This window comes from Coffea arabica, chromosome 2e (assembly GCF_036785885.1).
Source record: "Coffea arabica cultivar ET-39 chromosome 2e, Coffea Arabica ET-39 HiFi, whole genome shotgun sequence".
NCBI classification, from domain to species: Eukaryota; Viridiplantae; Streptophyta; class Magnoliopsida; order Gentianales; family Rubiaceae; genus Coffea; species Coffea arabica.
In genome coordinates this window covers 22,781,713-22,806,244 of record NC_092313.1, presented here as the reverse complement: position 1 = coordinate 22,806,244, position 24,532 = coordinate 22,781,713, and the positions used below count along the sequence as shown (strand labels likewise).

The following is a 24,532-nucleotide window of genomic DNA, read 5'->3' as shown; positions in this document are numbered from 1 at the left end:
TAAATAAGGTGCAATCCTAAATGATATGATTAACACATATAAAGGGTAAGGAATAATATAATAGGAAGTATCATGTAAATGATAAAAGATTCTAAAATAAAAATATGCATGAAAATGTAATGAATGTCACACAAAAATGAATCTAACGCACGAACGATCTAAGGGTCTGGCATTGGACTAACCTATTTTTAAAAATCCTTACTAGTGTTGGACTAACAAGTAAGCGGAGAGAGAAGCCACATCGAGCGTTGAACTAGTGTGGTGACGTCATGCATTCTTAATACATAGTAAGTAGACCTGTCAATCGGGCCTAATGAGCCGGGCTTTGATGAGCTCAAGCTCAGCTCAGTTAATTTGAAACATTTTCAGGTTTCGGGTTATGAGTTTCGGATTCATAAATGTGAAACTCATACTCACCTCACATAATATTCAGGTTGTGAGCCTTAATCGGGTTTAACCCAAACTCACTTATTACTCCTTAATTTTCTTAATATAATTATTATAACTATTAAGTTGTAAAATTAATTTAACATTTACAAGACTATAATATTAAAACTAAACATGAACAAATAATAGTTCTTAACAAGTATATAAACCAAAAATTTTTTCAACAATATTTATATTTAATTCGTTCAAAATGCATGAAAAATAGTAATAAAACATGTGATTATAAGCCAATACATCTTTAAAAGTTGAAACTTTTTTTGTAATCTTGTGATTTAAATCCAAATATGCTTGATGATTTTTGTGTTTGTAGACTAAAAAAAAATCAACCAATATTATGCCAATACAAAAATTTACTCAACCAATAAGAAAAGTTAGAGATTTAGTTATGCATTACTAATATTGGCTCTCAAGAAAGCTCATGAAAGAGTTTTTAGATGTATTTTTGTGTTTTGTAATTTATATATATATTTAGTATTTAGTAATAATATATTTGGATATATAATTATACATAATATCAAAATATAAATATTATATATATAGGTAATTAAAGGGCCGGGTCTATATCCGGTTTGAGCCTAATAAGGCCCAATCTAGGCTTATATTTAATTCGAACCTAATTTTTAGGCTCAATCTCAGACCGGTTCACTAAAATGATCGGGCTCCTCGGGCTTTCTATCGGGTCGAACGAGTCGAGTTCGGGCTGACCCAGCCCCATTGATAGTCTTAATAGTAAGACAAATAAGGCATAAATTAAAACAAATAAACATGTAAGAGCACGTAGCACATAACACACAAACATAACATTTAGATGCAAAAATTCTAAGAAAAGCGGATAAATCACATAACACATAAGCCACATAAAAACGCAAAAACCTATCTATTACAGTGGGGAATCTAACTACAATCTAAAATGGGAAAATAAAAAATCCTATATATCCTATCTATTACAATAGAGGACTTAATTACAATCTACAATGGGAAAATATAATAAAACAAATCTAGTTATCCTATCTATTACATTTTTTTGAGGTATTTAAAAGAGTTTTGGAGATGGCTTGATGTTTGATGTTTGGGTGATGTGGTTGGATTCTCAGATCTTGATAAGTTCTACTGTTTGTTTCACCAAGAGCCAACTTCGGTCTCCCTTTCTTGCATTTTTTGTCCGATTTTCTCTATTTGATCTTCAATGGCTAGGTGTTCATGGTTGGGTTGTGTTAATCAAAGAGTGTTGAAATTGTTAAGGGGTTTTGGTTGATGGGTTCGCGGGCTTTAGTTTGAGTTTGCATGAGATTTCTGCATTGAATAAGCTTTCAATTGCAGAAGCAACAAAAGCTGTCTTCGAAGCTTACAGCAAATTTCTGAAAATTGCACTTTAACTCCTAATTTTTAGATAGTTCTATTGTGACCCAGAAACTTCTACAAATAAATCATTTTTACCCCTTTTAAGCTTTAATCTTCTTTTCTATGTTTTAAGTGTGCTTTTTAGTTAATTAATTCTGGATTTTAGGATGAAATTAGACCTTAACATTTTTTCAGTTCACCTATTAGTTTGTTGGGTATTGGTAAAATAAAGGGGAATTGAATTTGGTTATTTGGAATTGGGTTAGGTATTTTTTTATTGGGTTTGTCTAGGCTTTGGAAGCCAAAGCCCATATATTTTAGTTTGATTTTTACTTGGTCAAATGATGGGCTTCTGCATTTTGTTCTTAAAGCCTCCGGTTGGGCTAGGGAGGCAAGGCCTAGATGTTTTGGTTGCTTCGGCAGAGGGATTAGCCCGTCTGTTTTCTATGGATTTTCTGGTGGGCCGAAGGCAATCTTGGCCTAGAGAAATAAATAAAACGGCCCCTTGGCCTATTCTCTCGAGGGATCTGATAGAGAAATTGTATTGCAGTCCCTCGATTGTTAAGTAATTATATTGAGGCCGTAAAACTTTGGTTCTGTTTCAATTAGATCTTTATTTTAATTTCAATTTTGTCCCTAAACTTTATTTTTATTTAATTTTGACCCCTAAAACTTTTATATCTTTTGCAATTAAGTCCCTACTTGTTTTAATTTCTTGAGTATAGATTATTTATCTTCTTTAATTATTAATTATGCTTTATTTAAATGTTTTAATTGATAGATTTCATGATTATTTTCATTTCTTTACATGTTGTTTCTTTTATTTGTTAATTAAATTAGTACCTTAACTATTTTGTTAATTTTGGAGAATAAATAGGGTAAATCCAACCCCAATTAACTACTACTTTAAGTGAGGTATCTTCTTTTATTACTTAAAGATCTTTTATGTGCTCCTATGTGTTTTGTGTGTAATTGCATATCTTGAGTGTTTTATTTATTTATTTAACTACTCGTTTTATTTATTTCAAGTTTTATATATTTAATTTTGGTGATTATTTGAGAGGCGTTTAAATGCCAAATTGTAATAGATAAGTGTTCAAGACATTTATTTAGCTAGACTATGTAATAGATATGTTTTAATTTTGCCAAAAATATAATTAGTTAGATAAATGTAATAGTTAGGTTATTATTTTTAATTTTCCATTTTAGATTGTAGTTAGAGACCCAAATGTAATAGTTAGATTCTTATGTGTGTTTATTTGTTTTCGTGCTTGCATGTTTATGTGTTTACTCTCTTTCTTAGAATCTTTGTATCTAGATATTATGCTTACGTGCTATGTGCTCTATGTGCTTACATGTTTACTTGTTTTAATTATGTTTATATGATTTCTTATGCTATAATAAATGCATGACGTCACCACACTAGTCCAACGCTAGTTGTAGCCCCTTTTTTTTCGATTTTCCGCTAGTCCAACACTAGTGAGAACTTATATATATGTGATAGTCTAATGCTAGACCCTTAGAGTCTAGCATTATCTATATCACGCGCTAGATCATGTTTGTGTAACAATTATTACATTTCATGCATATTTTCTATTTTTTTAGGATCCTTACCATTTTGCATGATATTTCCTCTATATGTATATCCATATCTCTATGTGCGAAACATAACATTTCGACTTGCATTTCATGTAAGAAAATTAGAAATATGTCAGATCATTTACTTGATTAAATTAGGAGAATACCCCTCAAATATCGGAAATGGACAAATATGGTTTTTTAGCCTTAGCACGCTCATATCCCCTCTATAAGAAGGAAAATCGAGTCACGAATTTTAGTCCCACTGCACCCGTTATGTTACATTCCTCTCTTTTAGGTCACGTATATTTAAATATTATAATCTTTTCTTTTCTTTGGGTATCATTTTTACACATTCGTGACCTCTTCAAAGAGTCGCTCTTGGGCGTCGCAATTAATGCGATTGACACCAATTAAACTTCGAAAAGATATTCCGACCCCTGATACCCTTCTAGATTTAGGTTTTGCATTCATGTAAAAACATCCCAATGTGATAAGTCCATAGGTTATATTAGGAAATTTTTTGACAAAATCTCGCAACTAGCCTTGGATAGGTTGAAAAGGGTGTTTTAGATTAAGGCCACTAAATAAGTAGTATACTAATCTTGCTTAGTGATTAACATGTGTATCACATAATTAATAAGTTGTATTTTCTTGTTGAAGGAAGTAATTTGTCAGTTTAAATAATTTATGCTGAATTATTCCTAACTGAGATTGAAATGGGAAAAAAATGTATTATCAGTTGTATCGACCTCTAAATACCATTATTTTTTGGATTAATTAGAAAAGCTCTGCTTAAGGTTTAACCAATTTTACACTTTACCCCCTAACGTTATATCTTTTCACTTTATCTCCAAAACCATTAGTCAACTCTAACATTTTTTAACAAAACTGTCAAAATGACATTTACATCCCTTGAGGTTAACTCCAATATATCTCCTTAAGGTATAACGCGTTTTGCACTTTTCACTCTAATATCATTTTTCTCTTAATTTATCTGTTTGTCTTTAAAATTACTTTCAAGACATATAATATTTAAAATTATTATTATCCCTAACATAATAATAAAAAAGATTGTATATTGGGAAATTTGCCAATTTGATTCTGAAATTTTTACACTAAAACCAATTTCGTCTTTCAAAATTTTTTTTTAATCAATTAAGTTCTCGAACCATGTTTTGAGTTCCAATATAAACTTTTGCGGCGGCATCGCTGCATTTTACATCTTTCGCACAACCAAACAGGAGTAAATTTGTCTTGTCGGGTCACATTCCTACCCATCGTATACATGTACAGCCAAAAATAGTCACAACCACACTCCCCATCACTGCCAATCTCCCAGACTCGTTAAGCGATCCATCCCTACCAATAATGCCTCAATAAATACACAAAATTAACTGGCGCCGCACTAATAAATACACAAAATAAACTGCCTCAATAATTTTGTAACTTCCATTCGTGAGAGTTAGCCAGTTGCTAATTTGGTTGCTGGTGGCTGTAAGAGTTCATACTTGTTGTCCTTGATCCTGCTCCCGTACTAATTATCACCATAGTAAAGGTTTGTTGAATGTTCTTAATTTATGTTATAGTTTGACATCTTAAGTTTTTGTTCATGGAATTACTATATAAATGGGACATAAATAACATTTGCAGCTCGTGAAATTCATTATGTTCGATCAAGTGAAGTGGGGATATGTTAATCTGCTAATTAGATTTTGACTCTCTATTTGAAGATTTTTAAGGAAGGAATAAGGGTAGCGAGTTTTTGACAAAAAAAAAAAAAAAAGAATAAGAGTAGCGACCGAAAGGGCCAAAACCATCATCTCATGATCGCTTTCAGAGCAGCAAGTGGGGAATGGTATCCCGTCTGGAGACGGCATCGACCACCACATTGCGTGAAAGATTCAGAATATATAGTCACTTGCACCACCGACGACTTTGACAATAAGAAGGGTTCTCTTGTCAATGCACACACCTTCACCAAAATTGCCTTGCATAATGACGTTGTTTGCCGTTGCGAAATTCGTAGGGAGGGAATAGGTGCGGGCTAGCCAGTTGCCGTGGACGGACCTCGAAATATGCGCTGTGGCAGGATGTGATTTGACAATTTGTAGGAGTTTTATGCTGGTACCGATCGGGGAGAACGAGAGGAAGCGACAATGGTGGCGTTTGCGGTGGTTCATGACTGCAGAAGAGAGGGCGGTGGCATCAGCCTTGCGGAAGCGAAGGTGTAATGTCAACGGATTGGGGTTGAGCCGGATGGCTTAGCTATACTTGTATTGAATTTGACCTGAATACCCGACGAGTCTTGAACTTATTCTTCCGAATTCAGGTTCGATTGGATCTGAATACAAGTTGGGTATCTCCGGCCAAAAATTTTAGGCAAAAAAATGAAGAAAATATCTTCTAAACAAATATTAATTGCACACCATAAATTTCAATTAAAAATCACAAATTACTTTAGGTAATTATTCTAATCCCTACAAATTACAATTTCTAAAAAAATCCAAACAAATATTAAATACTCAAATACATAATCAAAATAATTACTTATTCAAACATGTTTGAGTCAAATTTGAGTCGAAACTGGCCTTGTTTGGATTGCCGGTTTCCGTAAAAAAATTACGTCGTTTTCCGTGATCACATTTCCCTATTACCTTTTTCCCTCACATACATCAAATCGCTACAGTAATTTTTCCATGAAAAATCACGGAAAATGCAATCCGTATTCGATCAGTTTTTAAATTAGCATAAACGGGTCTAGATCGGATCCGAATAAATGGATTTATAAATGGATAATATCTAGATCGGGTCTAGATAGGTTTTAATTTGAGACATTTATTACAACTTGTCTTGAACATCTATCTATTACAACTTGGTATTTAAATATCTCTCAAATAATCATCAAAATTAAATAAAAATAAATAAAATAAATAAAACTTAAAATGAATAAAATAATTAAATAAAAGAAAAAAACACTCAAAACATGCAATTACACATAAAAGACACATAGGAGCACATAAGAGGATTTAAAATAATACAAAAAAGTATCTCCCTTGAAATTATGGTTAAATGGAGTGTAATTGGTCCTATTTATATTCCAAAATCGACAAAATAGTCAAGGCACCAATTTAATCATAAAGAAATGGAAATAATCATGAAATCTACTGATAAAAGCATTTAAATGAAGCATAATTAACAATTAAAAAAGAGAATCAACTTATATTTAAGAAATCAAAGATGTCAGGGACCTAAGTGCAAAAACATTAAGAAAATTAGGGGTCAAAATAAAAATTAAAGTTCAGAAACCAAATTACAATTAAATTAGAGATCTAATTGAAAGAAAATAAAATATTTTGGGGCCACAATGAAATTACTCAAAATACAGGGACCAGACATGCAAATTTCATTTTTGGTCTTGCAAGATGAAGGCCACTTGGGTCATTCCTTATTTCTTATCTGGGCCAAAGCCTCCTAAGCTCAGGGAAAGTCCAATAAAGAAATGCAGGCTAGACCATCATTCTTGTCCAAACTAACCCAACCAAAATGCAACTCTCAAACCCAAGTCAGAATCCAATCAAAATAAACCAACAACCCATTCCCTAAATCCAAACAAAAATAACCCTTAACACAAACTAACCTATTTTATTAAAATCCAACAAGGTAATAAATCTACAAAAAAAAATGCTAAGCCTTAATTATGCATTAAATCCCAGAATTAATCTACCCAAAAAACCACTTAAAACATGCAAGAGAAGATTAAAGTTTAAAAGGGGAAAAATTGACTGAATTTTTCCAGATTTTGGGTTACAATAGAATTACATAAAAATTGAGGGGTCAAACTACAATTTGTCAGTTTTTTCTCACGCAAGCTTCAAAGAAGAGCTTTTGCTGCAATCTTGAAAGCTTATTACCCAGAGTCACTCGCAGCTAATTTCCTAAACCTACAAGACCTTATGACCCGTGGATTTTGTTTTCATAATTAGACATCTAAGGAAACCAACAACATAAGAAAAGAAAGAAAAACAAAACAAGAAATGCAAGATGAAACCGTAGAAGAAAACAAAGAAGAGCAGAAAGGGAATGAAGCAGTCATCCAAAAGCTTTGGTTCCGTAGATTCAATCTTGTACATGAATTGGAATGAGCAAGAAGAGGACTAAGAGTTACCTTCACCACCTTATGGAGTCGAAATTGTGATGGAAATCCGCAGGAAGCTGAGCAAGCTCCACCAAGTATGAAAACCCAAATTGCAGATTTTGGTGAAGAGCTGTGAAGACCCGGACTTTAGGCTTGAATTTCAAGGCTATGTTGGCGTTTTTTCAAGGAATTGTCTGAACAAAAGTTGTTCATTGATGAACGAATATGGTGCAGAAAGAAAAAAATCAGCTAAATAACTAAAATCTAGATTGGATTTTGAGCAAAAATTAGGCCTGAAGGTCAGCCCTGACTCAGGGTTTTTACACAAATTTTTTCTGCTCTTTTTCTTCCTTTTTCTCCCTCTGTTTTCTTCTCTTTTTCTTTTTTCGCCCTCTCCTCTCTCCTGTTCCTTCCCTAAGGCTGCTTTTTTATGCTTTTATATGGAACAAAACTTATCCCAAAACCTAAGATCAATGGTGCAGATTTTGCCGCACTTTCTTGGCAATCTTTGAGCCACTAGATGGCTCTTAATTCTGGAACTTTCTTAATGTTTGAGATGAAGGGCAGGTGGCAAAAGGTTTGGGGAAAGAAAAACAAGAAAAATGAATGGAATGGGGTGCAAAGATGCTGCTACAATTTTCAGTACTGGCTTGTTGCTGGTTTTTGTACCAGCTGGTTTTTTACTCGTTCCTAAGTTGTTTTTTTTTTAACAAAATCTGATTTTGATTTATTTTTCTATTTTTTTTCTTTTTCAGCTTTTTCCTACAAAACCAACCAAACAAAAAATGATTTTGTGGAAACAACTTTTCATTCATTTTCTCTCATTTTCTCCTTTTTTTTGAAAGATACCAACAATAATGAAAAAAAATGAAATAACGAAAAAAAATAAAAATGAATGAATTAGCAAAATTTTTGGTGTCTACAACTTGTCCCTCTTTGTCTGAGTTTCGCAGAAATTCAAGACAAAAACGTAGATACCAAATTACTCACCTGTCTAACTCAGCTGCAATTGAAACAGTAAGCAAAAACTTAATAAATAGGAAAACTTAAACCCAGAAAAGAAAAGGAGTTGTGGGGTAAAATTCAATCCCAACAAAGTGAACGGTTAATGGGATAAAATTCAATTCCAACAAAATAAAGGTTGATGGGATAAAATTCAAATCCAACAAAATAAAAGTTGGTGGGATAAAATCCAAATCCAACAAAATTTTATCCCAATCCAACAAAATAAAGGTTGGTAGGATAAAATCCAAATCCAGCAAAATAAAGGTTGGTGGGATAAAACCCAAATCCAACACGGTTTGTGGGATAAAATCCAAACCCAATACTTATAACTGTTCACGATATTTTTTAAGGTGTTAATTACTTACTAAAATTTTCGTAAGTAATTGACTTTGATTAGATTTAATTTATCCACGTTCTTTGTTGTCCCACTATGACCTCGATGTAGATTTAATCAACATTTTTAGTTTAAAAATTTTATTTTGTTTTGACTTCTGGTTAAATAACTGTTAAGGGTAAGGGTAATATTGTCAATTTATGACCTTCAATAGAAACATTTAGTCTTATCAAATTGACAGGGTAGGTAAGTGGGATTTTAAAAACCTTAGGAGAGTTGAGTCATATTATGAAAAACCTCAGGAGAGGTTTTTGAAATTATACCTAAGATGTAAAATGTTGTGGCGCCGCCACGGAAGTCTTACATTGGAAGTAAAAAAATAGTTCAAGAACTAAATTGGTTTAAAAAAAATCATGAAGGATGAAATTGGTTTTAGTATAAAAGTTTAGGGATCAATTAGCAAATTTTCCTTGTATATTTATGGATATAGGTCTTATTAAATTTTATGTCCATAATTACAGATTTTTAGATAAAGAAAAATATCCTGCTTATTTTACATGATAAGGGGAAAAAAACAAAAAATATTAGTGCAAAAATATGCTATAAAAACATTATTAAAGTTCTATAGATTGGTTTTGTTTGGATTGAAAATTATTTGGAAAATTTTTAAAAATAGTAATGTAATATTTTTTTGTGATTTGATGTTTGTGAATAAAAATGTGGTTAAAAATTAAAAAAGGAATTGAAAAGCGTGCCTATGATGCAACAAAAAAGTTGTTTAGAAAAATTTAGCAATCGAAACAAATTTTAATAGCATCTAATCATGCTATATTAAAAAATGACCCCAGAAACTTTGAAGTCCAAATCACTTATGTTTCTCTCTTTTTTAAGTATTACCAACGAAAAATGTTTACTCGCATAAAAAGAAAATATCTAGATATTAAAAGAAAAGTGCAACCATATGCACATTCACAAAGATAAATTGACAATATTCGAGTACTTTTAGACTTTTATTAATAGTTTCACATATTAATTTTTTAATAACAAATTTTGTTATTTTTTCATTATTACGTGAAATTAGCTAGATATTTTTCTCAATCTAAAAATTGTATAATTATGGGATGAAATTTAATTAGGACCATATCTATAAATATATTGTTTGTTCATTATTATGTTCGGGATATTGATTTTTTAGACATTATTTGTCCTGAGTGTTATAAAATATTGGAATTGATTAACAATAGACATGTCAATCGGGCCTAATGAGCTGGGCTTACATAAGCTCAAATTCAGCTCATTTAATTTGTAACATTTTTGGGTTTTGAGTTATGAGTTTCAGGTTAATAAATGTGAAACTCATACTCAATTCACATAATATTCGGGTTATGAGCTTTATTCGGGTCTAACCCAAACTCACTTATTACTCCTTAATTTTCTTAATATAATTACTATAACTATTAAGTTGTAAAACTAATTTAACATTTATAAGACTACAATATTAAAACTAAACATGAATAAATAATAATTTTTAAAAAGTATATAAACCAAAAAATTTTCAACAATATTTATATTTAATTCATTCAAAATATATAAAAAATAGTAATAAAATATGTGATCATAATGTCAATACATCTTTAAAAGTTGGAACTTTTTTATAGCCTTGTGATTTGAATCCAAACATACTTGATGATTTGTGTTTCTAGACCAAAAAGAAATCAACCAATATTGTACCAACACAAAAATTTACTCATCCAATAAAAAAAGTTAGAGATGCAATTATGCATTACTAATATTGACTCTCAAGAAAGCTCATAGAAGAGTCTTCAAATGTATTTTTGTGTTTTGTAATTTATATATATTTAATATTTAGTAATAATGTATTTAAATATATAATTATACATAATATCAAAATATAAATATTATATATATATATAGGTAATTAAAGGATCGGGTCTCTATCGGATTTGAGTCTAATGAGACCCAAACTCGGCTCATATTTAATTCAGGCTTAATTTTTAGGCTTAAACTTAGACTGACTCACTAAAAGGTCGGGCTCATCGGATTTTTTGTCGGGTTGAACGAGTCGAGTTCGGACTGACCCAACCCCATTGATAGTCCTAATTAACAATTTTAGTGCCAAATAGATAAATTAAAGAAAATAAGTTAGGGGAATCACTGCATTCAACTATTAAGGGTATAAATAGTTTTTTGACATTACCATTACATATCATTAAAGTCAAATTAGAATTGCAAATGATCGAACCGCTCGCGAGTCGTTTGAATCAAAGTTTGACTCGAGTTCAATCAATAACGAGCTTGAGTTGAGTTTGAGTTGACAAAGTCAAACTTAAACTCGAACACGAGTTCAAAGACATTCAAGTCGTTAGCTCGCGAGCCGGCTTGATTATTTATATATATATTTTTTATTTTTATTTTAATGGTAAAATTATATATATGCCTAATATTTTATTATTTGTTAAGAAAAATTATTATTTTATTTAATTTTTAAAAAATAAAATAATTATTTTTATTTTTTTAAAACTCGAGTTCGAGTTCGAATTCGACTCAAATTTGGGTCGAGTAAGAGCTTGAGTTGTTAGCTTGTTAATTTTGCGAGTTTGTCGAGTTCGAGTTTGATAAAATTAAGTTAAGTCTTGACTGGATTAGGCCAAATCTCAACTCAATTCGACTAACCTAACGGTGGTAAAACTAACGGTTTTAAAGGATAAGGTGAGAAAAAATAACGTTAGAGGGCAAAGTGTGTACCCATTTCAATTAAATTCCGATAAATAGAACATGCAACGATGCTCATTTGAGCTTTGCCGAAAGTAAATGCCTCGATGCACCGCTCCTCGAGGGAAAAAACTGAAATTGTTAATGGACAAAAGGTGCACATGACTTCAATTAAATAAACAAGTTAATCGATCCATTTGTTCAAGATTTTGCACCAGTCATCTTGCTTCGAATTGATTTCCAGTTGCATGGTCAGAATTTTAACAAACAAGCGGAAGTAAAGGACTTAGGATTAAAGATGACTGATGTTTTCTTAAGTCTTCCTAGACACACTTAATAGGTGAAACTTGTTCATTCTTATCCACCAACGAACCTCCTGGATGCTAATACATGCTGTAGCTTTATTGTTGGATTTAAGTTTACCGAAGATGAATGGCCTAATCAGTATTGGTGTTACCTGTTACTAATTCCAATGACCAGCTTCATGCCAGAGGAAGCTGATACCATCATTTGCTAATGTTTTTTCAGATTCCACTTATTCTGCCAAATCTCAGTAGGAGTAACGTGGGACAGTAGTGGGAAACTAGGTTTCATCCTGTGCTTGAATTTGCTATTTATCTTAGGAATATCCTCTATTCCTGTTGATGCAAGAATTATACAATTCTTTATGACGATCAAGATGGTAAGTTGAAATTGGGTTGCAAGCAATTAATTAAAGAAAGTAAAAGATTGTCCGCCATCTAATTAAGGAGCCAGAAAATTCACACATTCAGCCCATGAATTGAAAAAATGCACTCAAAACGCAAACTGGGCATTATAAATTTGCTCATGCTGGAGCCCTTTCACACCAACCCTTCTCCAAGAACCAGAAAGGTTGTCGATTTATATGCTTTCAGTCTATAGAACACTGCCCAAGTTGTCATCGAAGTCTAAACTACTTTCTTGCTGCTTTACTAGCCATGTCGCAGTTCAACAAGAACGGTACTTCTAGGCGTATCCCAACTCCTGGGAAAGCTACAGTTCTTTCAATTGGCAAGGCTTTCCCAAGGCAAGTCGTTCCTCAGGACTGTTTGGTGGAGGGTTACGTTCGTGACACAAAATGTGTGGACCCGGCCATCAAGGAGAAACTAGAGCGCCTGTGTAAGGAAAATTTTTTTTCCCCCTATCATTGCCTAATTCTCCTTTTATCAAACTGTCAAATAATTAAACTTCTTCTGAACTGAATTTTCGGAGATGTAACATGTTTTTGCACAGTGAAAGGCGTCTAATATGTAACACTTTCTTGTTCTGTTTCTGCCAGGTAAAACAACTACTGTGAAGACCAGATACACTGTGATGTCAAAGGAGATCCTTGACCAATACCCTGAACTAACAACTGAAGGCTCACCAACCATCAAACAAAGGCTTGAAATTGCAAATCCAGCAGTTGTAGAGATGGCAAAGGAAGCAAGTTTGGCTTGCATCAAGGAATGGGGAAGGCCTGCTGATGATATCACCCATGTTGTTTATGTTTCCTCAAGTGAGATAAGATTGCCTGGAGGAGATCTTTACCTTGCTACTGAACTTGGCTTAAGGAGTGATGTTGGTCGCGTAATGCTGTACTTTCTGGGCTGTTATGGGGGTGTTACTGGTCTCAGGGTTGCCAAGGACATTGCTGAAAACAATCCAGGAAGCAGAGTTCTCCTGGCTACTTCTGAGACTACCATACTTGGCTTCCGTCCTCCAAGCAAGGCGCGCCCTTATGATCTGGTTGGTGCTGCACTTTTTGGTGATGGAGCCGCTGCAGTGATCATTGGGGCTGATCCCATAATTGGAACAGAATCTCCATTCATGGAATTAAACTATGCAGTTCAGCAATTCTTGCCAGGGACCAACAACGTCATTGATGGCCGGCTTTCTGAAGAGGGCATAAATTTCAGGCTTGGTAGAGACCTTCCTCAAAAGATTGAGGACAACATTGAGGCATTCTGCAAAAAGCTCATGGCCAAAGCTGGTTTGGGAGACTTCAATGACTTGTTTTGGGCTGTCCACCCTGGCGGACCGGCTATCCTTAACCGATTAGAAAGCACCCTCAAGTTGAAGCCTGGAAAGCTGGAATGCAGCAGGAGGACGCTGATGGACTTTGGGAATGTTAGCAGCAACACTATATTGTATGTGATGGAGTACATGAGGGAAGAGTTGCAGAAGGAGGGTGGTGAAGAATGGGGACTTGCTTTAGCATTTGGTCCAGGCATAACCTTTGAAGGCATCCTCGTTCGAAGCCTCTAAGCTGCCTAGCTAGCATATGAAAGCTATCTTGAGATAAGATAACACTTGATACCTACCAGTTGATAACAGCTTTTGCTATAGATTTAACTTCAAATTTCTATCAGACTATGTAACAAGAAGTTCTAGGGCATGCAGGGGGTGAGAAATTGACCCTAATAATAACACTTGCAATCCCAAATGTGGTTTCCTACCTTAATTTATGCTTCACTTTCCTATACAACTTTAACCTGATGATCCAAGGTTAACTAGCGTTCAAAGTTTCTTCAATTTCGATAGGAACTCCAACTCCAAGTGATGCTACCTTAATTGGCTTTCTGTAAAATGTGGAGCGGAGCAGTCAGGATTGGATTTGCATTGTAATTGAAATGCGCAACGTCATTGATGAATGTGTTACAAATTCTTCTCCCAATCCCAAAACGACAACCCAATAATACGGTGGTCTAAAATGCTTATACCAAATTGGAGATTAAAAAATAAAAAAAAAAAGAGATTACATGCCAAAGTTAACAAATCAATCAAAATATGGATGGCAGGGTGAAATAACAAAATTAAAAAAAAAAAGAGAGAGAGAGAGAGAGGAAAATTTAGGCTTTGTTTGGATTGTATTTTTCTGGATTTTTTGTAGAAAAATTATTGTAGCAATTAGAGATGCGTGAGATAAAAAGGTGATTGGAAAATGTGTTCATGAAAACGTTGTAATTTTACTTTCCAAACAAAGCCTTAGTATTTTACTGTTCTTTTCTTGTTGCAGCAGCAGCAGTAGCAGTAGCAGTAGTCGTGTTTTAATTTTAAAATCGGAAACGCTTCTATTCTTCAAAGCTCAAATTCAAAGTCTATAAATTCCACCATTTCTTCTGTTCTTTGAAGCGCGTTTATGCTCTCCGTGTACTAGTAGCCCACCGCTGGCGCAGGGTGACAAAGTAACAAACCGACGACGCTTAACGAGATCATTTCCCGGGCTCTCAATTCTACCCGGTGTCCTACCCGACCCGACCCACCTGCATCCGCCGCACATTCGGGAAGTTTCTCGCCGGACCACTACCTTCTCCGCCATTCACTGCCGACCAAGCCCCACCTGCTGCTAAATTTTCATTCTCTTTACATTCAAGCAAGTATTAGCGTTAGCGTCAATTTCCAGTACCCATCACTTCTTCTTCTTCTTGTTCTTTGTTCTGTTAAATTTTTGTTTTTTACTTTTCTTTTGGATGTAAACAATTTTCGGTTGGCAATTAATATTCTCGAGGTTTTGCCATGAGCTGATTAAACAATTTTTGGTTGGCAGAAAATTTTGTTTGATTATTATGGACAGCAGTAATCAAAGGGCCGCCGAATCAAGTGGTGCATCATTCTTGGTATTTAATGATTTTGTTCATTACTAGATTAATTTTCCCCCTTTTTGAATTCCTTTCTTCGTTGTTTTCTTTACGACGTGCTATTGCTGATAAAATTAGCCATGATGATGCAATTCATGGATATGATAATTATTCTCCCTTGATGCATCAGTTTGCAACTTTAAGTAGTTTGATAAGATCGTGTTCATCTCTTATTGATGGAGTTTTCCTTAGAATTGGTGATGCTGGTTGAGGGGAAGTGAGAGGAGTGTTGAAGGAAAAATGGGGCTTTTGACAAACTTTAGTGAGTGCTGAACAGGAATTTTTTTTTCTTCCAAAATCAGCTCTCCTTGCATTTACTTTGTCTTAGAGGCATTCCGCAACTTTGATGAACTTGAAGAATAATTTGTGAGAACGCAAATTACTGAGGGAAAGAGGAAAGAAAGTAATTGTCTTAGGATGAGAAGTTGATGTGCTAAGAAGGTATAGTTGTTCCATAGATGAACAAGAGAGTATTCCTGAATGTATACAAGAACCTTCTGCATTAGGGTAGTGCTGCGATTTAGGTAGGTAAGAGGGGATCGTCTTGTGCATGAGTACATTATTGGAAAAGGAAAATTGGTAGGGTGATCTCTTGGTATGGATATAGTTATTGGGAGGAAATGTTATGTGAAAAATAGAAGAGGAAATTTATTAGGAAAAATCTGGTAGGCTGATTTGATTAGGTTTGAACTAACATAATGTGGTGATGCTACAGTGGTGTTTCACTTGGGTGTGTTTCGCATTGTTGAGCATGCCCTCTTGGCTGACCAGCATGAAGTTGCTCTGCTAGATTGCTAGAGTGGTAGGGGAGAACCATTTCTCTTGACTAGTGTAGTATGAGTTGTCTGCAGTGGGTATAGTAACACATACTGTGGTGCCTGCTTGGTGAAACAGAGAGTATAAAGAGAATCTTTGACAGCGGACTGCCAGTTGTCAAGCTGTTGCTGACAATGAGTTGGTTGCGTATGAGACAGTATTTTACTATGCCATGTGTCTAACCGAATATTATCTTTCCACAAGTTCTTCAAATTACCCAAGTCATCAAGTTACTGTGTTTGTCACTTGTAGGGAACAATTAATCCTTATACTCGCTACTTGATTTTGTCTTAATTATTAAAAATTCTACTGATTCTACATTTCTAGCGACCTTACATGAGGGGATATATTAGAGCCCTGAATTGTCCTTTTCAAGTTTTGTGGTATTTCCCTGTTTCCTTCTGTTAGTGTAGGTCTAAGGAGATCTAGTGAAAGAATAGATTTCTTTCCTTCTTGTTATCTTCAATATTTACCTTTTTCTAGAGTTGTGGTAGTGTACATGTGCTTGTCTGTTTGCTATAAAGCCTCTAAAATCATGGTGTGTAACTTTTCTACTAACTGTCATTTTTTCAGGCTAGTGGTGATGCCTTGAGAAATGATCGGCTCTTTCCCCAGCTTTTTACCTCTGTACCATCACTTAATGAAGCTGCCTCTTATTTAGCAGAGACGACTTCACTATTTACTAGCTGTTTTTCTGATTTTTCTGGTAAGTTTTTTTTTTTAAAATTGTAATTAGCCCTTTTCCTTTATGTATACATACATGTCCCTGTGTGTTGTGTACAGCTATCATGTATAAGCATTGCTGAATTATAGTTGTCTTACTTTAGATGCCAAGGATTAACCTCGTAAAAGGCAGATATGATACTATAGGTTTGCGATATCAACGTATCTAGTCACGAACTATATGCATCTCTAGACAACATGAACAATTCTTTCAGTGAAAGTTATGAGATATGTTGAATCACTTCTTTCAACCTTCTTGTTCATAAGCTCAGTGAAGGTCTGGGGTTACCCATTTAATTTTTGTCTGAGAGGATTGGTAAGAGAAAGTAGTCCTTGATTTACTGAGGGTTTGCTTGCTAATTTCTATTTTAGATATCTAATTCCTGTCATACTTCTTTCCCTTTCTTGTCTTTACTTATTTCTCTGTCTGTGTTGTTATCTGTATACTGCAATGGTGTTATTAATCTGCTTGTACTACTAAACTTTATCCACTTCTGCCAGTCATGAGCAGAACTACAAAATCTGATGCGTGTCTTTTTCTAACCTGTGTTACAGTTGATCGTGCACCAGATGATCCTGGTGGAAGAGAAATGGTTACATTGGTGTCTGAAGAAACTAGGGGACAATTAGACAGTAATTATGTGTCTTCACGTGGGAGTACTCTATCACGTGTTGAATCATCTTATGCAGCTCAAGGTGCCCCATCAGTCCATGATGAGATAGCTACTGGCTTAATTGGTGACTCATCTCAAAATTCTAGTGTGCTTGTCAATACAGCTAATAGCAGCCAAAGTAGCATTCCTATATTCCAAGGGTACTGATTTTCCAGTCTAAGTAGAATATGTTTTATGCTAAGTTGCATTTTCTGCCTGGTGTCAAATTGAGTGGTTGCTTGATACCCAATGTTTTCTTCCCAGATACCTTTCTTTACTTACGTGACAAGTCATCACTATTCTGCTTCCCCTGTTTTCAACGTGCTTGTCATCTCAACAAAAAGTAGCTTAAAGTGTTGATTCTGGAATGTGGCATTACTTAATCATTATGGAGCAATATTCATTAGATTACTTGCAGATTGTTCTATTTTAACTTGGAATCTTAAAGTATGGGTTAGTGACTATAATCAACTTTTTCCTTGTGGAACCTTTCTTGCTTTACCTGGAGGCTGGCCATTTTGCTTCTCATACCGGAAATTATAAAATTCTCATATCTCATTGTGAATTCTTGATCATGTTCTCTTGCAGCCTTATTGAGCGAGTGAGGAGGACTGTTCGTGGCTCAGCAGACGACATTGGATGGCTACAACGTACATCGGACTTGCCTCCTGTAGAGGATGGAAATGAAAGATTTGTGGAAATCCTTGATGATATTCGGTAAATTTTTCCTTTTTTTTTTTTGCATAAAATTGGAATTTCCTTCTTGTTTATACAGATTTTGATCCAGGTTGTATTATTCTCTATCAGGCATGGTTTACGCAGGTTGCCAAATACAGTGGTTTACTTGTTAGTTCCAGGTAGCAAAGAATGTATCTTTGTGACTTTTGATAATTCTATGCAGATTAATGTTTGTACTCATAGTTATACTTCATATTAAGTATCATTTTACTGAATATTATGCTGAAAAATTGTAGTCCTACTTCACCATGCTTAAACTTAAGTTTTCAAATTACACTTCATTCTGCACGATATTGAAGTAACCATTTTTTTTTTTTATAAAAACTAAAATTAGACTTCAATTTAAATATAATTTTGAAACTTTGTGCAGGATGACGTAGAACTTTGAAAAGTTGATTTTTGGGTTCACATACTTCATTGTATTGTTCACAGAGCTGCTGGATTTCAAAAGATTCTAGATGGTTTAAGATGTTTTTTCCTAAAAAGAGAAAATTATGAATGATAATATATATATATATATATATTTAAATTATTTTTCCAAGTAAGGAATCATTAAAGTGTGACTTTCACTTCCATGGTTCGGATTTGAGTAAGCAGTGCCCTCAGTAGTTATTTCCGTGTCTGCAGGTCTTTTCAGCAATCACAGTCCGCTCTATTTTGTTGGTACAAAAACTAGGTTCTCTAAGATGGGTCTTACATGTCATATTGCCAAAATCCATAGTGAGGTACACTGCGCCTCTACCTTTTTCTGCAACTGGTTTGGATTTAGAATTCATTACTGAACATGATTTATTCAGGCTTCAGTGGAAAAAAATGCCAAGGAGATAAAAGACTATATTGAAGAAATCTATTGGGGCTCCAGGAAGCGTGTTTTGCTTCTTGGACACAGTAAAGGTGGAGTAGATGCAGCTGCTGCATTGTCCATGTATTGGCCTGATTTGAAAGATAAGGTTGCAGGGTTGGCATTAGCACAGAGTCCTTATGGTGGGACTCCCATTGCTTCTGATATACTGCGTGAGGGACAGCTTGGTGATTATGTTAACATCCGGAAGCTTATGGAAATCCTGATCTGCAAAGTGATTAAGGTATGGCGGCATTTAGGTGTCCATTTTTTGCTTCCTTGCACTATTTGATTGTGTTTCAGATTCTGTGTCGCAATACATATGCTTTCCATTTTGGACGAATATTTCTTCAATTCTTCTGCGTCACATGAATTCCCATTTGTAACCAACAAGCACATTATGTCTTTGGGATCATGCAATTAATTCACTTCTTCTAGGAAGACAGGTTATCTGCTATGTCAAACTATCTCTAAACTCTAATCAGCAAGGAACTATCAAGTCAATATGGAAATGGAAAGAAGTGGAAATTTGTCCTAAAATTATGATGTCAGCAATGACTCTCAGGTAGTTTCCAATGCATTAGACTAATAAACTTTCATGCATTCTGAGTTTGTGCATTTGAATGTTGGACCTATTCCGTTACATTAGGTGCATGTAAATCATTCTTCATCTAGTCCTCCTTTTCTTTTGTTAGTAAAAAGGAAGAAAAATTGAAGAGACGAGGAAAGAGGAAAAGCTGGCAAAGTATTTTCAAAATCAGATTTGAAAATGCAGAAGGAAAGTAAAAGGGTGGATGGGATGATCAAAAGTTAATACATTTTGCGGAGTAAGAAGACAAAGTAGACTAAAGTTCTACAGTTTTCAAGAAAATAACCGCCTAGAGAATGACAAAGTGGTTATTGGTCTTCAAAGAGGTAGCGAGGGCCGGAACCATTAGAGGTAGCCAGTTCATTCTATGTCATACTGATAGGAACTGGTTTGATGAGAATTATGTTTACCTTGAGAAGTTGTCAAAGAGTAGTGGAGAAGTTTGGAGTTGCCAAGGAATTAGGTAATAGGAATTCTACCAATTGACATCTTTCCTTAGTGTCAGGATTTATTCATGGATTGACACACAAATACTGGTGGTATGTATAGGGGTGATCACAAAATTAATATATTTTGAGTTTACTTCTCTACTTACTACTTTTATTACTGATCAAATGCAAAAATCAAAGTGGAAAAGTTTTAGACTGTAGTTTGCTGTGATGGGTCACTGTACACCCTCTGTAATTTTGGTCCAAGAGAGAAGGGACATAACATCTTTTTGATATATTTTATGCAATTCTAGTATGTTTTCAAGAGTTTTCTTATGAAGTAATGTATTTTGCATGACTTTCGCTGCTGTATTGAAGGGTGACCTGCAAGCACTTGAAGATATAACTTATGATAAGAGGAAGGAATTCTTGAGGAAGTGGCATTTGCCTGAAGAACTCCCAGTTGTATCTTTCCATACAGAAGCCAACACTTCTGCTGTGGCTTTGGCCACGCTATCCCAGGTGGCACAGGCAGAATTACCCATGTTTGCACCTCTATCTGCAGGCCAACCAGCAACTGTCCCAGTTGTATTGCCTAGTGGTGCTGTGATGGCTGCATGTGCCCAACTGCTTCAGACCAGATATGGTGAGAAGAGTGATGGACTTGTTACCTGCCGTGATGCTGAGGTTCCTGGCTCCATTGTAGTGCGACCAAAGCGTAAACTAGACCATGGCTGGATGGTGTACTCGTCATTGAATGATGATCAATCAGAAGCAGATGCCTCTCAAGTATGTGAAGCTCTACTGACTTTGCTTGTTGAGGTTGGACAGAAGAAGAGACATCAACTTGCAATGAAGGATGAATGAAGCAAAATTTTAATAATGCTTCTACTTTTGTTGATATACTCCCTTATTTTTAGCTGGAGGGCTTAGAATTTGTAACTCTAGAGTCTCAACTTTGGCTATTAAATCAGAACCTCTTTGGCACATGTCTAACTATTAATCTATAATTCATTGATTCTTATTGTTAATCATTCTTGCAGTAGGGTATAATTTTGCATTTTCCCTTAATCCCCAGGTTGATAATCTAATTTGACCTTCTGGTTGTCACCAATGCATTTGTTCTTACATGGGTTGGCGGGCTACGTGCATGCTTCTTCACATCCCAGAATTGTTGGCAAACGTAATCCTCCAACTTATTCTTTCTTAGAAAATTATTGTCTCTCCATGGATTTAACATCAATCTATATACATATCTGCTTCCATCAACGCATGATTTTTGTATGAATTTTGCGATTAAAACAATTGATTTGAAAGGCATCGCCAATGTCAACATAATTCCGCTAAAATATGCATTTTTTGGCGAGTGTTAGGAAACTTCTATAGAGAAGGATATCATAAGCTATGGGTTGGGCGACAATAATTGACGTTATTTTTTTTTGTTTTGAAAAAGGTAAAGCAGACTTGGCAGTACCACTCAAAACAAATGATAATGGTCGTATGCCACTCCATCTAAAGCCTAAATGTTACTATAAAATTATCATGTCAATTTAAGTGAATGCTACAAAAAGAAAAAAAAATGAAGATTAGTTAGGCATGGGGGCTTTCTCACCTTCATACTTTCTACTTTCAACTTACTTTTCTCTTTCCCTTGATTCTCCTCTTTATGACTTCAATCACTGATTGTTTGGATTGTAGTTTATTTGTCAAATTTTATTTACTTGCATCTAGGACTGTCAATGGGGCTGGGCCAGCCCGAGCTCGGCTCGCTCGGCCCGACAGAAAGCCCGATGAGCCCGATCATTTAGTGAGTCGGTCTGAGCTTGAGCCTAAAAATTAGGCCCGAATTAAATGTGAGCCGAGCTTGGGCCTTATTAGGCTCAAACCCGATATAGGCCCGGCCCTTTAATTACCTATATATATAATATTTATATTTTGATATTATGTATAATTATATATCCAAATATATTATTACTAAATACTAAATATATACATAAATTACAAAACACAAAAATACATCTAAAAACTCTTTCATGAGCTTTCTTGAGAGCCAATATTGGTAATGCATAACTAAATCTCTAATTTTTCTTATTGGTTGAGTAAATTTTTGTATTGGCATAATATTGATTGATTTTTTTTTGGCCTACAAACACAAAAATCATCAAGCATATTTTGATTTAAATCACAAGATTATAAAAAAAGTTTCAACTTTTAAAGATGTATTGGCTTATGATCGCATGTTTTATTACTATTTTTCATGCATTTTGAATGGATTAAATATAAATATTGTTGAAAATTTTTTGGTTTATATACGTTTTAAGAACTATTATTTGTTCATGTTTAGTTTTAATATTATAGTCTTGTAAATGTTAAATTAGTTTTACAACTTAATAGTTATAGTAATTATATTAAGAAAATTAAGGAATAATAAGTGAGTTTGGGCTAAGCCTGATTAAGGCTCACAACCCGAATATTATGTGAGTTGAGTATGAGCTTCACATTTACGAACCCGAAGCTCATAGCCCGAAGCTCGAAAATGATTCAAATTAAATGAGCTGAGCTTGAACTCATCAAAACCCGGCTCATTAGGCCCGATTGACAGGCCTACTTGCATCGTCAGCACATTTTTTTAATCATCTCTTTATCTCACATATATCACATTAAAAAAGTACTACCGTATTGTTTTTTTAAAAAATTATCCTAAATAGTCTACTATCTAAACACAAATATTAAAAAAAAGGATTATTATCACTTGACCCCCTTAACATTTGGTGTCACTATCAATTTCTCCTTTAACGTTATTTTTTAATCATTTTACCCCTAAAACTAATTGTCAAACTTAACAGAATGTATTAATTTAAGTGATAAGACATGTTTAACCTTTAAAATTATTATCACTTTACCCCCATAAACTATAACCTTATTATCAATTACCCTGCAGAGTTATTTTTTAGGCAATTTATTTCACCATTAATCCAATTTAATAAGTTAAAAAACTTTATAAGATAGTACCTTCTCTTTTGTATAATAAAAATAATAAAAAATTTAGAGTGGCTCTTCTTATTTTTAGTATCAAGAAAAAAAGTCAAAACATTAATCTCTTCCTTTTTGGTAATCTTATTAATATTGAAAAAAAATAGAAAAAGAGGGGAGGGAAAGAGAGAGCTCAATTCTTTTTATTTTTTAATACAAACAAGAAAGAATTCAATATTTTTATTATTTTAAAATGACTTTATTTTTCTGTTTATTACCCAATTCCAATCCTAATTTCGAGGATATTAAAGTAATACAATAATATTAGATTCTTCCTTATTTTCTTTATTTGTTAAATCTATTTCTGTTTTCTTCTTTCTTATCTCCTTTTCTTTTTCAAGTATTAATAAGTGTAGAAAAAAATTTGAAAAAACCCTTTTATTTTTATATTTTTGGAATCTTAGTGTAAAAAAAAGGAAGAATAATTATTCCAACTTTTTTATTTTTAATTATATACAAAAAGGTAAATACATTTAAACATTTTTTAACATACATTTTAGATTAATGATAGGGTAACATATGTAGAAAATAATGTTAGAGAGTAAAACGATTGCATTACTATAATGTAAAGGAATAAAGTGATAATAACAATGTAGTAATGCTATAAAAAATAAAAGGGTATTTGTCAAAATTTTATTAAGATGCTAAGTTGAATGACCTATGGGGTGAAGTAATTAAAAGATAATATTAGGTGGTAAATTGATAATTGTGATATAGTTTAAGAAGATAAAATGATAATAACCCTAAAAAAAAACTAAATTTCTCAAAGAATCAAATGATCCTAAGAGTTTAGGGTTTATTAAGCTTTTAACATTTAGTTATCAGTTTGGCTAAGGTGCTAAGTTTTTTGGAACATAATAGTTTATTTAAAAAGTAACTAAATATAGGAAATATAATAGTTATAATTATGTGTTTTTAAATACTGTAATAAATTATGTACAATATATATGTGTTAATTAATATTCAATGGACACGAATTAGCAAAAATTCTTTAACTGTGGGTCTTCATGTTGGGCCATTTTCTTCTCTCCTTACACGCCCATTGAAGTTCTGATTCCCCACATTAGGCCTGCCATGAGGCATAATAGTAAATCTCTTTTTTGGGCATAATAGTAAATTACTTAGCTACACTGGCACACTCAACGCTAAAACTGGATCACTGGAGTCGAGACTCGAGACCCAGAATTTTGACCAAAAAAAAAAAAAAGAGTCGAGACCCAGAAGAAGGACCCAATTGTGATTCCATTACTTTGACCAATCCCCTCGTGCGGTGACAGATATTCCATACCCAACATGTTACTTGATCGCCGTCCTTCGTTTACTGGGATTTCTTGAACAGCATCAAGCGAACAGTTCGTAAGGTTTGGCCCATTGGTCAGATTGACAAATTTACCCTTCCGAATATTTTTCAATTCCCTTCTTGTTCCAATCCGTTTTTTTTCCCGAAACCCCCCCTCCTTTTTATTTTTTTTTAAATGTCTTTCTTTTCCATAT

The 24,532-nt window shown here is 33.9% G+C and overlaps 2 protein-coding genes and 1 long non-coding RNA gene across 4 annotated transcripts; 2 read left to right on the top strand and 1 right to left on the bottom strand.

Moving 5' to 3' along the window:
* Positions 1–5,058: 5,058 nt before the first annotated feature.
* On the bottom strand, positions 5,059–8,110 carry LOC113731734 (uncharacterized). The gene is made up of 2 exons (XR_003458590.2): positions 7,535–8,110; positions 5,059–5,710 (listed from the first exon to the last, which is right to left on the bottom strand). It is a non-coding gene; the product is annotated as an uncharacterized lncRNA (long non-coding RNA).
* Positions 8,111–12,805: 4,695 nt separating this feature from the next.
* LOC113729724 (type III polyketide synthase A-like) lies at positions 12,806–14,016 on the top strand. Its single transcript, XM_072081424.1, has one exon. It carries the CDS (start codon positions 12,912–12,914, stop codon positions 13,842–13,844), a length of 933 nt encoding a protein of 310 aa, XP_071937525.1. The 5' UTR covers positions 12,806–12,911; the 3' UTR covers positions 13,845–14,016.
* A 597-nt stretch (positions 14,017–14,613) lies between these two features.
* LOC113731732 (uncharacterized) lies at positions 14,614–21,036 on the top strand. 2 transcript variants are annotated; one of them, XM_027257136.2, is made up of 9 exons: positions 14,614–14,952; positions 15,127–15,196; positions 16,607–16,739; positions 17,312–17,570; positions 17,998–18,126; positions 18,217–18,266; positions 18,775–18,872; positions 18,945–19,232; positions 20,384–21,036. In XM_027257136.2, the coding sequence occupies exons 2-9, from the start codon at positions 15,146–15,148 to the stop codon at positions 20,870–20,872; spliced, it is 1,497 nt and encodes a 498-aa protein (XP_027112937.1). In that variant the 5' UTR covers positions 14,614–14,952; positions 15,127–15,145; the 3' UTR covers positions 20,873–21,036. The 2 variants fall into 2 exon arrangements, with proteins under 2 accessions (XP_027112937.1, XP_027112936.1); XM_027257135.2 differs by having other exon boundaries at positions 14,614–14,981.
* Positions 21,037–24,532: the final 3,496 nt, after the last annotated feature.